Below are 19,412 nucleotides of genomic sequence, written 5' to 3'. Positions count from 1 at the left end.
GTGTCTGCGTGGGTTTCCTCCGGGTGCTCTGATTTCCTCCCACAGTCCGAAAGACGTGCTGGTTTGGTGCATTGGCCGTGCTAAATTCTCCCTCAGTGAGTGTACCCGAACAGGCGCCGGAGTGTGGCGACTAGGGGATTTTCACAGTAACTTCATTGCAGTGTGAATGTAAGCCTGCTTGCGACACTAATAAATTCAGTTTAAACTTTAACAAGATCATGGGAGTCCTCCCTCGTGCCCAACTGAATATTTATCCCACAACCAACATCGTCACAACAGATTGCCTGCCCATTGCCACATTGCTGTTTGTGGGAGATTGCTGTGTACAAGTTGGTTGTTGAGTTCTCCATATTGCAGTGATGACTACACTGAAAACAAAACTTCCTCCCGTTCTCCAGGGTCATCCTGAAGTTTGGAAGATCTGAGCAGGCTTCTGGCCTCATTTCTGGTGTGGGGCCCACAAATGGCCTCACAGCATCAGATTATGTCTTTGCCCACAGTGGAAAATCAGTGTTTTGACGAAAACGTCTTGAATCTGAACAATATCATCAACCTGTGGCATCCTGAGATTTGATACATTTGATACATTGGGCGGCACGGTAGCACAGTGGTTAGCACTGCTGCTTCACAGCTCCAGGGTCCCGGGTTCGATTCCCGGCTCGGGTCACTGTCTGTGTGGAGTTTGCACACTCTCCTCGTGTCTGCGTGGGTTTCCTCCGGGTGCTCCGGTTTCCTCCCACAGTCCAAAGATGTGCGGGTTAGGTTGATTGGCCAGGTTAAAAAAATTGCCCCTTAGAGTCCTGGGATGTGTAGGTTAGAGGGATTAGCGGGTAAAATATGTGGGGGTAGGGCCTGGGTGGGATTGTGGTCGGTGCAGACTCGATGGGCCGAATGGCCTCCTTCTGCACTGTAGGGTTTCTATGATTTCTATGATTTCTATCATATGAACAGGAGCAGGAGTGGACCATTCGGCCCTTCGAGCCTGCTCCACCATTTAATAAGGCCACGCCTGCTCTGACGGTGACCTCAAATCATGGCATCCCTACAGTGCAGAAGGAGGCCATTCAGCCCATCAAGCCTGCACCAACTACAATCCCACCCTGGCCCTAACTCTGTAACCCCATGTATTTACCCTGCTAATCCCCCTGACACTAAGGTGCAATTTAGCAAGGCCAATCCACCTAACTTGCACATCTTTAGACTGTGGGAGGAAACCGGAGCACCCGGAGGGAACCCACGCAGACACGGGGAGAATGTGCAAACTCCGCACAGACAGTGACCTGAGGCCGGAATTGAACCCGGGTCTCTGGCACTGTGAGGCAGCAGTGCTAACCACTGTGCCACCCATGTACATCCTGCACCCCCCCCTCCCCCCCCCAATAACCTATCACCCCCTTGCTCACCAAGAATCTATCCATCTCTGCCTTTAAAATATTCAAAGACTCTGTGTCCATTGCCTTTTCGGGAAGAGTCCCAGAGACTCGCCACCCTCTGAGTGAAAAATATTTCCCTCATCTCCATTTTAAATGGGAGATCAATTATTTTTAAACAGTGACCCCTAATTCTGGATTCTCCCACAAGGGGAAACATCCTCTCCACATCCCCCCTGTCAATACCCCTCAGGATCTGAAATGTTCCAGTCAAGATCTGGAGAGTTGATAAATTAGTGAGTGAGCTAAAGCCTTGGACAAGCATCACTGGGAGCCGAGTATTGAATTCAAATGAATTTTCAGACATCCCTTTCATTGTCAGTTAGCATCATTATAGGAAGCTCACCATGCCATGCAATGTGGTCGACATATACCATCTTGTGGGAAGAGGATTAGACTATTTAACACATTGAGCCTGTTCCGACAGTCAGTATAAGTATAGAGGCAATCTGTCCAAATCCAGCAAAATCTTAGTAAGGAAGAAAGTCATTGCTGCGTTTGTATAGCGCCTTTCATACCCCTGGCCAACACACTGTGCTTCACTGCCAATTAAATACAAGAAACACGTTTCAGAATCACCTCACCAATGTAATGTTATCCAGGCAGAGCAGAAGGTGAACTATGTCTGGAGTTTTTTATCGATTCACATCTACAGAATCAATACGATACAGAAGAAGGCCATTCTGCCCATCGGGTCTGCACCAAATCTCCGACTGAGCATCCTACCCGTAACCCCACACAGCTATCATCGTTAATCCCCCTAACCTACATGTCTTGAGACACTAAGGGACAATTTAGCCTGGCCAATCCTCCTAACCTGTACATCTTGGGACACTAAGGGGCAATTTAGCCTGGCCAATCCCCCTAACCTACACATCTTGGGGCACTAAGGGGCAATTTAGCATGGCCAGTGCCCCTAACCTGTACATCTTGGGACACTAAGGGGCAATTTAGCATGGCCAATGCCCCTAACCTGCACATCTTGGGACACTAAAGGGCAATTTAGCCTGGCCAATCCCCCTAACCTGTACATCTTGGGACACTAAGGGGCAATTTAGAATGGCCAATCCCCCTAACCTGCACATCTTGGGACACTAAGGGGCAATTTAGCATGGCCAATCCCCCTAACCTGCACATCTTGGGACTCTAAGAGGCAATTTAGCATGATCAAGCCACCTGGGCGACACGCTGGCATTGCTGCCTCACAGCGCCAGGGGCCCGGATTCGATTCCTGGCTTGGGTTACTGTCTTTGTGAAGTTTCCACATTCTCCCCGTGTCTGCGTGTGTTTCCTGCAGATGCTCCGGTTTCCTCCCACACTCCAAAGATGTGCGGGTCAGGTTGATTGGCCATGCTAAATTGCCACTTAGTGTCAGGGGGACTAGCAGGGTAAATATGGGATGACGGGGATAGGGGCTGGGTGGGATTGTGGTCGGTGCAGACTCAATGGGCCAAATGGCCACTTTCTGCATTCTAAGGCTTCTAACCTGCACGTCTTTGGACTTGGGAAGAAACCGGAGCACCCAGAGGAAACCCACGCAGACACAGGGAGAATGTGCAGACTCCACAGTCCACCTAAGCCGGGATAATAATGCTCTTCAATTTACCAATATGGTAGATTGCCCCTTAGTGTCAGGGGGACTAGCTGGGATAAATGCATTGGGTTATGGGAATAGGGCTTGGGTAGAATTGTGGTTGGTGCAGACTCAATGGGCTGAATGGCCTCCTTCTGCACTGTAGGATTCGATGATTCTACATCCTCTAACTGTGACCCCTGGTTCTGGGCTCTCCCGCCATTGGGAACATCCTTCCTGTGTCTACTGTTAGAATTTTATAGGTTTTTAGGAGATCTCTCCACATTCTTCTGAACTCCAGTGAATATAATCCTAACCGACTCAATCTCTCCTCATACGTCAGACCCGCTGCCCCAGGAATCAGTCTGGTACACCTTTACTGTACTCCCTCTATAGCAGAAACATCCTTTCTCAGATGACGAAATCTAAACTGCACACAATATTTCAGGTGTGGCCTCACCAAGGCCTGTATAATTGCAACAACACACCCCTGCTCCTGTACTCAAAACCTCTCGCAATGAAGGCCTTCTTTACCGCCTGCTGTACCTGCATGCTTACCTTCAGCGACTGGTGTACGGGGACACCCATGTCTCATTGTACATTCCCCTCTAAAGCCACTCAGATAATCTGCCTTCCTGTTTTTGCTACCAAAGTGGATAACCTCACATTTATCCACATTATACCGAATCTGCCATGCACATGCCCACACACTCAACTTGTCCTAATCACACTAAAGCATCTCTGCATCCTCCTCACGGCTCACCCTCCCAGCCAGCTTTGTGTCATCTGTAAATTTAGAGATATTACATTTAGTTCCCTCAGCTAAATCATTAATATACATTGTGAATAACTGGGGTCCCAGCACTGATCCCTGTGGCACCCCACTAGTCACTGCCTGTCAGTTTCATTTCCAAAGTAAACTAATACCCTCTCACCTATATAATTTTCCAGTCTAATTCCATACTAATTATGGGCTTACATTAAAACAGTTTTAGTCTTTTAAGTACTTGAAGAACACTGTTATCAAACCTTTAATTAAGTCAGAGTTGAGTCAAGTTGCTGTGGGTGTGTCTATATTTTGGACATACTCCTCAGGCACCTTTTTTGAAAAGCTGTCAGCTAGTCCCCTCTTTATTCATCATCATGAACTGTGCATTTCCAATCATTGTGAAACTGAGTTAAGAAAAAGCAACAGAGGTGCAGGAGCTTCTGTTCATGCACAGTGTGTGAAAATGAACAGCATTCCCTTGATGGGGTGGCACGGTGGCACAGTGGTTAGCACTGCTACCTCACAGCACCAGGAACCCAGGTTTGATTCCCGGCTCGGGTCCCTGTCTATGCGGAGTCTACACGTTCTCCCCATGTCTGCGTGGGTTTCCTCCGAGTACTCCGGTTTCCTCCCACAGTCCAAAAGACATGCTGGTTAGGTGCATTGGCCATGCTAAATTTTCCCTTCGTGTACCCAAACAGGCACCGGAGTGTGGCGACTAGGGGATTTTCACAGTAACTTCATTGCTGTGTTAATGTAAGCCTACTTGTGACACTAATAAATAAACTTAATGCGATAGTGCTAATCATAGTTTATGTATAGTCTATTATTGTGTCATATTGTGTGTGTATGTATACTTATATTTGATACATATATTTAAATTGCCACTCTGCTACCATTACTAATGGTGAATCAGAGGATATGCGAAAGGCTTTCATTTTATTTTTGGAGGAGGTATGTGCGTCGAGGCTCCGGAGATTAATCAGAATGCTGTTGGCTGCTCCTTCTCATCAGAAGAACGATAGTGTGTTTTCTGTATCGGGTCGCTCTGTGACAAGCTGGACAGCTGAATGTAGTGAGTTCAATCTCAGTGCAGGAGAATCCTATGACCGGAATTTTACCATCCCGCCCGCCAGGGGAATCGGAGCGGGTGAGGGGCGGCCCATGGAAAGGTCCATTGACCTCAGGTGGGATTTTACAGTTTCAGAAGGAGCGAGGCTGGAAAATCCTGCTTATGCATTTGGCCCAAGTTGACGTCCATTCAGAGAAGCCACAAGTTGTTGAGGGAATTGAAAGTGTTCCGTTGGTGCAGTAATGCACATGGAATCATCGAATCATCGAATCCCGACAGTGCAGAAGGAGACCATTCAGCCCATCGAGTCTGCACCAACAATGATCCCACCCAGGCCCTATCCCCGTAACCCCACGTATTTGCCCTGCTAGTCCCCCTGACACTAAGGGGCAATTTAGCATGGCCAATCAACCTAACCCGCACATCGTTTGGAGTGTGGGAGGAAACTGGAGTGCCCGGAGGAAACCCACACAGCCATGGGGCGAATGTGTAAACTCCACACAGTCACCTAAGACTGGGATTGAACCCGGGTCCCTGGCGCTATGAGGCAGCCGTGCTAACCACTGTGCCACCGTGCCGACATTGATACATTACCGTACTGGAATGATGGGAAGAGTTGGAGTCATCACTTGAATGAACTGTTGGGATGGAATGTCCAAAGATGTGAGGGTTAGGTTGATTGGCCATGCTAAATTGACCCTAGTGACAGGGGATTTGCTGGGTAAATATGTGCGGTTACAGAAATAGGGCCTGGGTGGGATTGTGGTCAATGCAGGCTCGATGGGCCGAATGGCCGCCTTCTATACTGTAAGGATTCTATGGAATCTATGAATGAAAGGAGTTATTTTCCACACCTAATTACACTGTTTCTGGAGCTGGGGGTGTCTGATTTAGCTGGAATAAGAAATTGTTCCATTTTACAGTATTAACAACCCTCAACCTGATGACCATAGCAAGGTGAAATTTCACTAGTGCTTTAGTGATATTGGCTGAGGGTTGATTATTGATCAAAACATTGCAGGAAAGCTCCCGACCCTTCTTAGGAATTGTGCTCTGGCTTCTGAAAGGAAACATGGGGTCTCGGTCTAATACCTTGGGTGGAATTCTCCAACCTCGCCCGTGGCTGGGATTCTCCAGTCCCGCTGCAGTGAATGGAGTTTTGGCTGAGCGCCAAATTCTCCGTTCTCACTGGCACTTGTGGCGGGCGAACGAGATCGGAAAATCCCGACCCTTATCTGAAAGATGACACAACCAACAGGACCACGTTTGGTGTCGGCCTGTATCTTGCACTCAGATCTCTGGAACCTGAGCCTTCAGACTCCGAAACAGCAGTGTTATCAACCAAGCCATGACTGACACCTAATAGGTGAGTGTGTCAGTAAAGTGACAATTCGCTAGGCATGCCAGCAAGACTCTTCATGATAGCCCCTTTCAGCAAGTGGCTTATATTGGCAGAAATTGAATATTTTGGTTCTCCTTGGGTTTAGTGATTGAGAGTTCACCAGACCTTGCAAGTCCTTTGACAGGGTCTCTTCTTGGTGAATTTGTGTTCAATGTGGATGTGCAAGAAGTAACATATTGCACCTATTATTAGGGAACCATTTTAGAAACCACAAGGTATATTATGAAGTTAGACTAGATCCCAACAATTTTCTATTTTGGCTTTAATGTGAGGATAGGATGATTTCACTCCAGGCATGATTCTCCTGATAAACTAGAAAGTTTTTTTATCAAAACAAACTTTATTTAACAATGCAGTTTTACTATAACAAATTAATTAGCTTAACTTGTAACAACTGAACAATACTTCAACTTGACAAGACACAATTCTTGATTGTTAACTGTGAGTTCCAAACAAGCAATATTTCTCTTATAGACTTAAACCTCTCTTTAAAATTAGTTAGCAAACCACAGCCATACTTGCTTTGACTTAGGTAACCAGGTATGGAGCTTTCAGAAAGCCTTTGTAGAGGGCGAGACAGAGAGACACTGCTTTATTCTGGCAGCTCCAGGCAGCAACTGCTTGTATTTTAAAATGAAAATGGAACTGTTTTGTTCCTGCAAGCTGAGCTCCTCCCATTGACTGCATGACTCTGTCTCTGTCAGTATACCTAATCGAAAAATCACAGGACTCTCCATACCTAGTCTAAAATCCCAGGAGAACTTAAACAAACAAAAGGTAGATTAACTTTCCAAAGTAATGCATTCTGAGCGAAAATCAATTATTAGCCTGCATTTTTAGTATCTGCTGTATGTTTCCCAGACAAAACAACTCTTTTATAGCAAAACACTGCCTCTTAAAGCAACCCACTTTAAACACAAAATATGGCAAAACGGCACAGTATCATCACGCTATACCATGGTTTCTTCTTGCAGAGCTGTCCCAGCAAGCATCAGGTATTGAGTGCCATTCGGCAGATGCAGAAACTGCTCTCCACTCAGGAAGCCCAGTATACACAAGGGATGCGCATGATGAAGAGAAAGCTCAGTCTCCTGCAGAACACGGTGAACAAACAGGCTTCCAAGCACAATGGTAAGTGCACAAAGTATGACTAGGCCCCAGGGCGAGGAGATTCCTTCTCCAGGCCTCAGACCCTCCCTATTAGGAAGAGGCCACTTAGTCCCTGAGGTCTGTTCTGCCATTCAGTAAGACTATGGCTGACTTGTATCCTGACTCCATGACATGCCTTGGTTTTATAACCCTTGCCTAACAAAAATCTCAGTTTTGAAACATTCGATTGACAAAGCCTCATCAGTTTTGTTGCTGATGAAGTTCCACATTCCAACTACCCTTTTGTGTGAGGAAGTAACACCACCTCTTAACAGGCAGGGCTTAGTTTTAATGTTTTGGCACTTGTTATGAGGCGATGGCCTAGTGGTATTATCGCTAAACTATTAATCCAGAAACACAGCTAATGTTCTGGGGACCCGGGTTCAAATCCCGCCACGGCAGCTGGTGGAATTTGAATTCAATAAAAAATATCTGGAATTTAGAATCTACTGATGACCAGGAAACCATTGTTGATTGTCAGAAAATCCCATCTGTTTCACTAATGTCCTTTAGGGAAGGAGATCTGCTGTCCTCACCCGGTCTGGCCTACATGTGACTCCAGAGTCACAGCAAAGTGGCTTCAGGCAACTAGGAATGGGCAATAAATGCTGGCCCAGCCAGCGACACCCATGTTCCATGAATGAATAATAATACAGAGTGAACTTCTCCACCAGAGGACATAGTGTCACCCTCTCTGCCATTTCGATTCCTTTAATCATAGAATCCCTACAGTGCAGAAGGAGGCCATTCAGCCCACCAAGTCTGCACCGACAGCAATCCCACACAGGCCCTCTCCCTGCTTAGTTTCACTGCTAATCTCTCTAACCTATCACATCCCAGGACACTAAGGGTTAACTTAGCATGTCCAATCAACCTAACCTGCACATCTTTGGACTGTGGGAGGAAACCGTAGCATTCGGAGGAAACCCACGCAGACACGGGGAGAATGTGCAGACTCCGCACAGACAGTGACCCAAGTCGGGAATTGAACCCGGGTCCTTGGTGCTGTGAGGCAGCAATGCTAACCACTGTGCCACCCTCACGTGAAACACTTCAATTTGCTCACCTTAATCTTCAATACTCAGTCTAGTCTCTTTTTTGTTCTTTCATGGCAAGCTGTCTCTGCAATCTGTCTTAATAATATAACCCTTACTTAAGTAGGCACTCCTTAATCCATATTTGAGGGCTGTGGAAGTTCGGTCATTTACTATGTTTAAAGCAGATATTGATAGATTTCTGATTTACAATAATGTAAAGAGGCTGAGTGTGGGTAAAAAGCATTGTCTCCGGCATATGAATTTAAACCTTGCCTAGACCAACCCTTCCAACCAGTTAAGGTATACACGCACATAACGACAGACCTGGAGAAGAATTAAGCTTTGTTCTGTCCAGCCTTACCCACACAATTACAGTTCCTTGTGTATCACAATATATACAATCTCTAACCCACGTGATCTCCTGATAAAGGCAAGGAAAGATTTCTTTTTTTAGTAAAGGGGGGAATGTCGGGAAATATTTGGGGAATTCCTCTCTGCCAGTTCGCTGCGGCAATCAAAGCTAGTTCACCCTGGTCCTGAATTCATGTGAGGGAGATACCTGAGGTTAAGACCTTCTCGATCCAGCTCCTTTTATTTTAATTCATTCTTTGGATTGTCAGTGGCAAGGCTGGCCTTTGGTGCCCACTTTTAATTGCCAAGTGGGATGTAACAACTGAGTGGCATTTTAGGCCGCCTCAGATGACCAGAGTCATCCACATCGGTGTGTGACGGGAGCCTCGTGTGGGCCAGACCAGGTAAGTCCAGTAGCTTTCTTTTCCTGGAGGACAGGAGTGAACTGGATAGATTTGTATGACGCACAAAAATCTGCATGTCCACTTTTATTATTACTAGCTCTTATTTCCAGTTGAAAGATGCGTAGGTTAGGAGGATTGGCCATGCTAAATTACTTCTTAGGGTCCCAAGATGTGTAGGTTAGGGGGATTAGCAAGGTAAATATGTGGGATTATGGGGATAGGACCTTGGTAGGATGCTCTGTCAGAGAGTTGGTGCAGACTCAATGGGCTGAATGGCCTCCTTCTGCACAGTCAGGATTCTATGAGTCAATGACATCTGGCCACATTCCAGCCATTAGTCAGCCAACACATCCAACCTGTGACACATTGCCTTCCTACACCAATTGGAAAGCTAAAAGACTCATTACCCAATTGGATGATGCTTGACTGTCAGCCAAACAGCCTCCCCCTCCCCACCCCCACAACCCACCTCCTCCTTTCCATAAGATCAGAAGATATAGGAGCAGAATTAGGCCATTCGGCCCATCGAGTCTGCTCTGCCATCTGATCCAGGCTGATAAGTTCCTCAACCTCATTCTCTCGTCTTTTCCCTGTAACCTTTGATCCCCTTACCAATCAAGAACCTATCTATCTTTGTCTTCAATACACTCAATGACTTGGCCTCCACATTGCCTTCTGTGGCAATGAGTTCCATAGATTCACCACCCTCATCTTGTTTTTTTTATTCATTCATGGGACATGGGCATCACTGTCTGGCCAGCATTTATTGCCCATCCCTAGTTGCCCGTGCGTAATTGAGAATCAACCACATTGCATTGGCTCTGGAGTCACATACAGGCCAGACCAAGTTAACTCGGCAGATTTCCTTCCCTAAAGGATATTAGTGAACCAGATGGGTTTTTCCTGACAACTGACAATGGTTTCATGGTCATCAGTAGATTCTTAATTCCAGATATTTTTTATTGAAATCAAATTCCACCATCTGCCCTGGTGGGATTCAGATCCGGGCCCCCAGAACATTAGCTGAATTTCTGGATTAATAGTCTAGCGAGAATACCACTAGGCCACACCTCCCCCAAGTTCTAACAGGTCTGAGGCTGTTGATATTTGCTGTAGAGAAATGTTCAGATAAAATGACAGAAGAACAATCTTTTTTGGTGTCCCAATGAGTTTTCCCAAGGGTTGCCCACAGCAGTGTCCTGAAGATTGATCCTGGAGGGTTGGCCACCCTACAATCGTTGTAAACACATCTGTTGGAACACTTAAAGATTCTGGATATCAAGCCCAAACTCCTAGGCTATCCTGGTAAAGGAATCAGCCCTGCCTCAGTGGTAGCCTCTGAGTCTGAAGGGTATGGGTCCCATTTCAGAGACTTGAGTACCCAATCTATGTTTTCACTCCAGTGCAGTACTGAGTAAGTGCTGCACAGTCAGAGGTGCCATCTTCTGGAGGCGATGTTGAACCAAGGTTCTGACAGGCCTCACAGTTGGACGTGATACGAAGAAGGGTTCTCCCAGTGCTCTGGGCAATCGTCATCGTTCAAACCTAGTTCTTGGCCGTCCTTCGACTTTCACTGTCTATGTTTTACTCCCACAGAAACATGTCCCAAAATCCTCGCTCCGAGCAATGGGAAAAAATTTGGGAGCAGATATTTAGTTGGCCACGAGGTGCACTTTGCTTGCGATCCTGGTTTTGTATTGGTGGGATCCAACAGCCGAGTGTGCCTTAAAGACAAGAGTTGGAGTGGACAGCTGCCTTTCTGTAAAAGTAAGTGTGCATGCGGCACGGAGCCAGGGAAAGAGTAAATGGGCCAAATTTATCCATTCCACCCGTCACGGGAATCGGAGCGGGTGAGGGGCGGATCATGGATAGGTCCATTGACCTCGGGTGGGATTTTCCGGTTTCAGGGCAAGTGCGGCCAGAAAATCCCGCCCAGTAACTATACCGCCAGCCAGCAACATCGGATCATCCGGATGGTTTAAAGCATTAAGCACTGGAGTATTCCTGATGTTCCAGCTGCATCGACAGTGGAATTTTATCGATCATTCCTGCTCCATTATGGCAATCCACAACATCCTCGTGCAGTAATTCCTTTGCGACTGCTGGGATCCTCAGTTTAACTCTACCCAGTTTGAAGGCCTCTTTTGAACTGAAATAGCCCATGTTATTCTCCTGATTGGCAAGCACAGACCAGCTTCATACTTGTTTCTGCAGCTGCTTAAGCGTTTGATCTTTTTGAATGTAATGTTTTGGTAAGCTCTCGCCTCCCATGGCAGTGTCTCACTTCAGTAAGCCTCTAATTAGAGTAACCGTCTTCATAACATGACCTAACTAATATTAAAAATTCTTTCATGGGATGTGAGCGTCGCTGGCAAAGCCAGCATCTGCTGCCCATATAATGCTCTTGAACTGAGTGTCTTGCTGGACAGGCTAGGGTGGCATGGTGGCACAGTGGTTGACACTGCTGCCTCTCAGCGCCAGGGACCAGGGTTCAATTCCGGTCTTGGGTCACTGTCTGTGTGGAGTTTGCACATTTTCCCAGAGTCCAGATGGGTGCTCTGGTTTCCTCCCCATCTGACGAAGGAGCAGCGCTCCGAAAGCTTATGGTATTTGCTACCAAATAAACCTGTTGGACTTTAACCTGGTGTTGTGAGACTTCTTACTGTGTTCCTCCCCCAGTCTAGGTTTCCTCCCCCAGCGGGTTTGGGTTGATTGGCCATATTAAATTGGCCTTAATGTCCCAAGATGTGTAGGTTAGGGGGATTAGTGGGGTAAATACGGGGGGGCTACAGGGATTAGTGGGATAAATATGGGGGGCTACAGGGATTAGTGGGGTAAATGCATGGGGCTATGGCAATAGGGTCTGGTGCACACTCAATGGGCTGAATAGCCTCCTTTTTGCACTGTAGGGATTCTATGATTTCATAGTCAACTGTAGTGTAGATTTGGTGTAGTTTTGTCAGTGCAGACTCGATGGGCCGAAGGGCCTCTACTGTACTGTATAACCCTAATGACTCTATAACTGCATTGCTGTGGGTCTGGAATCACATAGACCAGACCAGGTAACGATGGGAGATTTTCCTCCTCTGAGGGACATTAGTGAATCAGATGGGTTTTGTTTTTACAACAATCAGTGATAGTTGTGTGGTTCCATTTGTGAGATTTTTCTGGGCAGGATTTTCTCCCCGCGACATAGTCCACTGCCAGAGGGCAGAGATCTTCCTGATCCCTGATGTCTATGGGGTTTTGCGTGCCCCGCACCCTATGCCGGCGGGGTTTGCCACTGGCAGGGCTGGAAGTTCCCACTTGCAGGAAGGGCTGGAAAATTTTGGCTATTGAATTTAAATTCCACCAGGGATGGTGGGATTTGAACACCCTGTTGCTGGGTCGTCTGGATTGCTGGTCTAGTGACATTACCTCTCTGACACGATCTACCCTAAAGGAGCTGAAATACTTACACTGATATTCACGGGGGAACAGCTTCCTATTGCATCGGAGTTGACACTGAGATATACACACATACACATGTGGGGAGATATGAGTCTGTGGATGGTAAAAAGTTAAAAGTAATGTTTATTTATTAGTGTCACAAGTAGGCTTACATTAACACTGCATTGAAGTTACTGTGAAAATCCCCCACACTCCAGCACCTGTTTGGGTACACTGAGGGAGAATTTAGCATGGCCAATGCACCTAACCAGCATGTCTTTCGGACTTTGGGAGGAAACCGGAGCACCCGGAGGAAACCCACGCAGACACGGGGAGAACGTGCAGACTCCACATGGACAGTGACCCAAGCCAGGAATCGAACCGGGTTCCTGGTGCTGTGAGACAGCAGTGCTAACCACTGTGCCGTCGTGCCACCCCAGGTTAGAGGTTAGAGTGAAGTGTTACTGTCCATCCCGTGGCTCTAATGGTAACATTCACATCTCTGGGTCATGGGTTCAAATCCCAAACCAGAAAACCGAGCACAGAATCTAGACACACTCCCTCTGCTGACCTGAGGGGGTGCCGCACTCTTGGCAGTGCCAACTTTCAGATGTGAAAGATGCCAGTGGCACTTTCTGAAGAGGGTCAGGGGGGAGCTCTGTACCCTCCCCCAGAACTGATCAATATTGATCCCTCAACCAACATCACTAAACCAGATAATCTGGTAATTGTTACAGTGCTGTTCATGGGATTTTGCTGTGCGACTCATGAACAGCTTCTTCCCTGCTGCCATCAGACTTTTGAACGGACCTACCATATATTAAGTTGATCTTTCTTTACACTCTAGCTATGACTGTATCACTATATCCTGCACTCTCTCCTTTCCTTCTCCCCTATGTACTCTATGAACGGTATGCTTTGTCTGTATAGTGCGCAAGAAACACAACATGTATCCCAATACATGTGACAATAATAAATCAAATCAAATCCCTTATCCACTGCCGTTTTCCCTTATATTACAACAGCCAGGATTAATGCACTTTGTAAGTATTTTGATTGGCTGTAAAGAACTTTGCGATGTCCAGTGGTTGTGAAAGGTTCATAGACAAAGGGTGGAATTTTCCCGTCCAGCCTGCCACGGGAAGCGTAGCAGGTGGAACATGGACCATGCAAAGGTCCATTGACCTTGGGTGGGATTTTCCGGCCTTGGGGCGAGTGCAGCTGGAAAATCCCACCCATAAGGTTATTTTTTAATTAAATTGCTGAAGCACTGGATTGCAACAGACCTCCCTCCCCCCCCATGCCCGCTCCTTCACGGAGTTACCGCTGGCACACTACCTTGTTCTGCACTGTCAGGCCTAACGTCAACTACACAATTGTGGTTGGCGATTTTCTCGGAGCTCGTTCTGCTCCATCGCTGTAACTTTGTCATTAAATGTGGGAGAGTCCTCATTTGCAGGTGTGTAATGGAAGGAGCAAGAACAGACCTGGCTGAGTCCCAGCGTATATCTTAGGCCGAACCGCCTGCACCTTCTTATATTTCCTAATGCCTTTATTGAGAGTCTGCTCATGCCCAGGTGGTCACAGAGTATCCCACCCTCTCTCTGGGCCATCCAAGATTCGAAAACTCCCCTTTCCCCATTGTTTCCACATGATTGTGACTTGACTTCTGCCCTCTTTCTCCAGCGGAGCTCAGGAGAAAACCTTTGGGCCTATTCTTTCCAACTGTAGTGGTGAATGAATTTTGAGAGTCACACAGTCACCCAGACCCATTCATCTATCTTCTCCTGTCTTGCTTACCTGTGCTAGCTGCATTTCCAGTTCTTGGGTTAGAGTTATAGAGGTTTACAGCATGGAAACAATACCTCCGGCCCAACTTGTCCATGTCGTCCACTAAGCTAATCCCAATTGCCCGCATTTGGCCCATACCCCTCTATACCTATCTTACCCATTTAACTGTCTAAATGCTTTTTAAAAGACAAAATTGCACCCGCCTCTACTACTACCTCTGGCAGCTTGTTCCAGACACTCACCACCCTCTGTGTGAAAAAATTGCCCCTCTGAACCCATTTGTATCTCTCCCCTCTCACCTTAAACCTATGCCCTCTAGTTTTAGACTCCCCTACCTTTGGGAAAAAATGTTGGCTATCTAGCTGATCTATGCCCCTCATTATTTACTGTCCAGGTCTAGCAAGTCCACCGCGCCTCTCGATCTCTTTAGGTTTGCAACCCTCCTGGATCTCTGCGCTCTTCCAATTCTGACCTCCCTTTGTTTGCGGATTGTTCCTTTAACTATCTGACCACCATTCGATGAAAGTTCCTCCTTTAAACATCTCTCTCCTTTTAAAATGGATCTCATCATCTGTCCAAATGTCTCCTTCAGGGCCAATTCTCTCCTGTGAATTTCCGGTGTCTTTTTTGCTACATTAAGGATGCCGCAGTAATGCAAGTTGTTGTTACCAGTTCAAGAGTACAGTGCCAGCTTCAGTTCTAATGCTGCCCATTGCTTACACCCTCTTTCCTCAGATGTAAACGAGTGTGCCAGTAACCCGTGTCTCAATGGTGGGACCTGCGTGGATGATGTAAACCGATATGCCTGTCTCTGTCGCGGTGGCTGGGCTGGCTATAACTGCCAACTTGCCTCAAACTCACGTAAGTCTTGCAAGATTGTTCAATCCCGGCACACTTCCCAATCCTCAGGGCTTGTGGGAAGAGAGCAGAGCGCAAATTCCAGGCCGTAACCCAATGCGGCACCGAGGGAGTGCTGCACTGTCGGAGGTGCCGTCTTTTGGTTGAACTGGCTCTCCAGTTCTTTCCGGGATGGCACAGTGGTAAGCATTGCTGCCCACAGCACCAGGAACTCTGGTTCCATTCCTGATTTGGGTCACTGTCTGTGCAGAATCTGCACGTTCTCCCCGTGTCTGTGTGGGTTTCCTCCGGGTGCTCCAGTTTCCTCCCACAGTCCGAAAGACATGCTGGTTAGGTGAATTGGCCATGCTAAATTCTCCCTCAGTGTACCTGAACAGGCGCTGGAGTGTGGCGACTAGGGGATTTTCACAGTAACTTCATTGCAGTGTTAATGTAAGCCTTCTTGTGACACTAATGAATAAACTTTAAATTTTAAAATAATTATATTCAGATTGACAATGATAGCTGTCATCACAAGCTTATGAAATCATTTACAATCAGTTACCAGAAAATGACGCTAATAAATAAACTTTAACATATGACATGGAGCAGAGTTGAAAGATGAGTGATGTGAACTACCCTCTGTGGTGATGGCAGGCAGTGCTAACTCTTAATTTAAACAATTGGTATAACTCAGCTTCTACCAGGCGGTAAGTCCAGCACACGGTGTACAGTTTTGGATTAGGAATTCTTGCTGCTTTTAGCAGCGAGCTCTGTGGGAATCGGAGAACGTTACCAGGCTGATTTCTATGCGGGAATGCAAGTCCTGTCTAATGCTAACTATCTCAATCACTTGGGATTGATCGCAAGGTATCTCCAGCGACAATGGGACCCCTGTTCCCTTCAGAAAAAGAGAGCCCGCTCGCTGTTCGGGGGCAGAGATCAGTTACAGCCACAAAGGATGGAACGTAGCGAGTGAATAGCACAGCGGAGAGATAAGTCGCTTCCAGTCTCTCTCTCATCTCATTCTCGCATTGATCTGTCACACATTATGTGGGAGACAACCGGTCACGGAGTTTAATCGTGACTCCCAGCGGCCAGGCCATTTCTGAGACGGTTTTAATTTTTCAGTGATTGAAGACGCCCTGCTCAAAAAAAGCAGAAAGAGAGACAAACAGAACAGTGACTTGCATTTACATTACATATTTCATGCCCTTGATTTGATTCAATTTATTATTGTCACATGTGTTGGTATACAGTGAAAAGTATTGATTCTTGTGCACTATACAGACAAAGCATACCATTCATAGAGTACAAAGGGGAGAAGGAAAGGAGAGGGTGCAGAATATAGTGTTACAGTCATAGCTAGGATGTAGAGAAAGATCAGCTTAATATAAGTAGGTCCATTCAAAAGCCTGATGGCAGCAGGGAAGAAGCTGTTCGTGAGTCGGTTGGTACATGACCTCAAACTTTTGTATCTTTTTCCTGACGGACGGAGGTGGAAGAGAGAATGTCCAGGGTGCGTGGGGTCCTGAATTATGCTGGCTGCTTTGCCGAGGCAGCGGGAAATGTAGACAGAGTCAATGGATGGGAGGCTGGTTTGAGTGATGGACTGGGCTACGTTCACAACCTTTTGTAGTTTCTTGCGGTCTTGGTCGGAGGGGCCATACCAAGCTGTCTTACAACCAGAAAGTATTTTACAACCACTTAAGTACATTTTTGAAACACAATCACTGCAATGTAGAAAAACTGGTGGCCAATTGTCAAACAGCAATGTCCCAGAAACAGCAACAAGATAATGACTCGATTATCTGTTGGTTGAGGGATAACTATTGACCAGGACACAAAGGAGAAGCCTCCATCTCGTCTCCAAACAAAATACCCATGGGATCTTTTACGTTCAGACAGGGTCTTGGTTTAATGTTTCATTTAAAAGATGGCATTTCTGACAGTGCAGCACTCCCTCAGTACAGGACTGAGGCACAGACCCAGGTTATATCCTCAAGTCTCTTTCATAGAAACATAGAAATCATAGAACTCATAGAAACCCTACAGTGCAGAAGGAGGCCATTCGGCCCATCGAGTCTGCACCGACCACAATCCCACCCAGGCCCTACCCCCACATATTTACCCGCTAATCCCTCTAACCTATGCATCCCAGGACTCTAAGGGACAATTTTTAACCTGGCCAATCAACCTAACCCACACATCTTTGGACTTTCGAGTGGGTCTTGAACCTGCAACCTTCAGATGTGGAAGGGAGAGTGCAACTCTAAGCCATATCTAACATTCCATATTGTATCCTTTTAGAAATATGTGGACATTACATCTGGGACACAACCATGCCTATAAATTGGTTAGTTGCTTCCAACAAGGGGTGGCATGATGGCACAGTGGTTAGCACTGCTGCCTCACAGTGCCAGAGACCCGGCTCAATTCCAGCCTTGGGTGACTGTGTGGAGTTTGCTCTTTTGTCCTGTGTCTGTGTGGGTTTCCTCTGGGTGCTCCGGTTTCCTCCCACACTCCAAAGATGTACAGGTTAGGTGGATTAACACATTGAGGGAGAGCTGTTATGGAATTTGTAACATTGAAAATACAATTGGAATGGCATCCGTTGCTATGTCAGCTCCTGTGCAAGCACAGTACACTGGGAATAAAGGAGTTGGGCAGGATTTTCCAGCCATTCTTATAGGTGGGATCTTCTGGTCCCACCAATGGTGACCCCCCACCCCCCATCAAGGGTTCTCCAGCAGCGGAGGGTGCGAACAACAGGTAACCCAATTGATAGTGGCAGGACTGGAAGATGCCACCACACTGGCCAATGGCGAACCACCTTCACCACCACAAAACACAACGCGGGGAAGGGGGATGGTAGAAAATCCCACCCATTATTCTTAGAATGCTATTGGCTTGTGTGTGCCTCAGTTTCAAATGTTTTACATTGACAGTTCCCACCAGAGATTACTTTGCCTCTTTGGTGGTTCTGTTAATGTTTTGTCAGTGTTAGCTCCTGTCTGTTCTGAATGAGGTGGCAGGTCCTACATCATGGTAAAATTGGGCTCATGGGTTCCCTAGTGTATGAAAAGGAAAAAAATAGAACTTGTGTTTATATAGCGCCTTTCACAACCTCAGGATATCTCAAAGCACTTTAAAACCAGTGATGTACTTTTGAAGTGTAGTCATTGTTGTAATGTGGTCTGTGGATCTGCTGATCTGCACAAAGCTAACTCCCACAAACAGTTACGTAATAGTGACTAGATAATCATGATGCTGGTCGAGGGATGAATGTTGGCCAGGACATCAGAAGAATTGTCCTGTTCTCCTTCAGACAGTGCCATGGGATCTTCTGCGTCCACTGGAGATTTATTTTGCCCACTCCCCGTTGTCCTTCTGTGGTATTGAGCCTTTGGGCAGTATTTTACCATCTTTCGTCTGAGTGCTAGGTGGGATCTTTTATGTTCACCTGAGAGGGTAGGCCGATCGCGGCCCCACTGCCCCCCCCCTCCCCCCCGCCCCCCACCGATCACAGCTCCACTGCCCTCCCCCCACCGATCGCGGCCCCTCTACCCTCCCCCACCGATCATGGCCCTGCTTGCCTTCCCCCCCCACCGATCGCTGCAGAGTGGCAGCTGGCCCCTCCCCCATTAGCCCTGCACTGCCCGGTGGGCATTGCCCAGGTACCAAACTGGCATTACCCAATTGCCAGGGTGGCACTACCAGTCTGGCACTGTCCAAGGGGCAACTTGCCCTCGGCCTCCGCAGGAGGCCTCAGTGGCCTCCGGTTCCACCAGCAAGGCCAAGTTGACTGCTCCCTGTTCATGGGGAGCATATCTGTTCCTCGCCAGCGCGGACCTTTCCCGGCGAGGCGATAAAGGGCAGGCCTTGACGATTGAGTGCCGGGCTCACGAAGCAGATGTAAAACAGTATTTGAATAAATTTACATGCATTAACCTGCCTCCCGCCCATTTCCAGCAAAAGGCTGACTGCGCTGGAAATCCGCGCTCATAAAATGGCGCCAGTCGCGAACACTGGCGCCAATCTCGCTGATCACTTTACACCCCACTTTATGACCACTTTGCGCCCAAAAACGGGTGCAACGTGATGGTAACATCGCCCCCTCTACCTTGAATCACTGAACTCTGCCTGGGATTAGTGCTTGCACAGTGTT

General features: G+C 47.2%; 1 protein-coding gene across 1 annotated transcript in view; it reads left to right on the top strand.

Moving 5' to 3' along the window:
• The window catches only part of LOC144506970 (fibulin-7-like), a 45,258-nt gene that overhangs the window by 17,385 nt on the left and 8,461 nt on the right, over positions 1-19,412 (top strand). Inside the window, exons 2-4 of the mRNA XM_078233442.1 lie at positions 7,221-7,377; positions 10,784-10,954; positions 15,143-15,268. Of these exons, the coding sequence (XP_078089568.1) occupies positions 7,221-7,377; positions 10,784-10,954; positions 15,143-15,268 (454 nt within the window). The remainder of the gene's footprint in view (positions 1-7,220; positions 7,378-10,783; positions 10,955-15,142; positions 15,269-19,412) is intronic.

This window comes from Mustelus asterias, chromosome 18, assembly GCF_964213995.1.
Source record: "Mustelus asterias chromosome 18, sMusAst1.hap1.1, whole genome shotgun sequence".
Lineage (NCBI taxonomy): Eukaryota > Metazoa > Chordata > Chondrichthyes > Carcharhiniformes > Triakidae > Mustelus > Mustelus asterias.
Note: the sequence above shows the minus strand (reverse complement) of the source record. Positions and strands in the feature narration are given on the sequence as shown.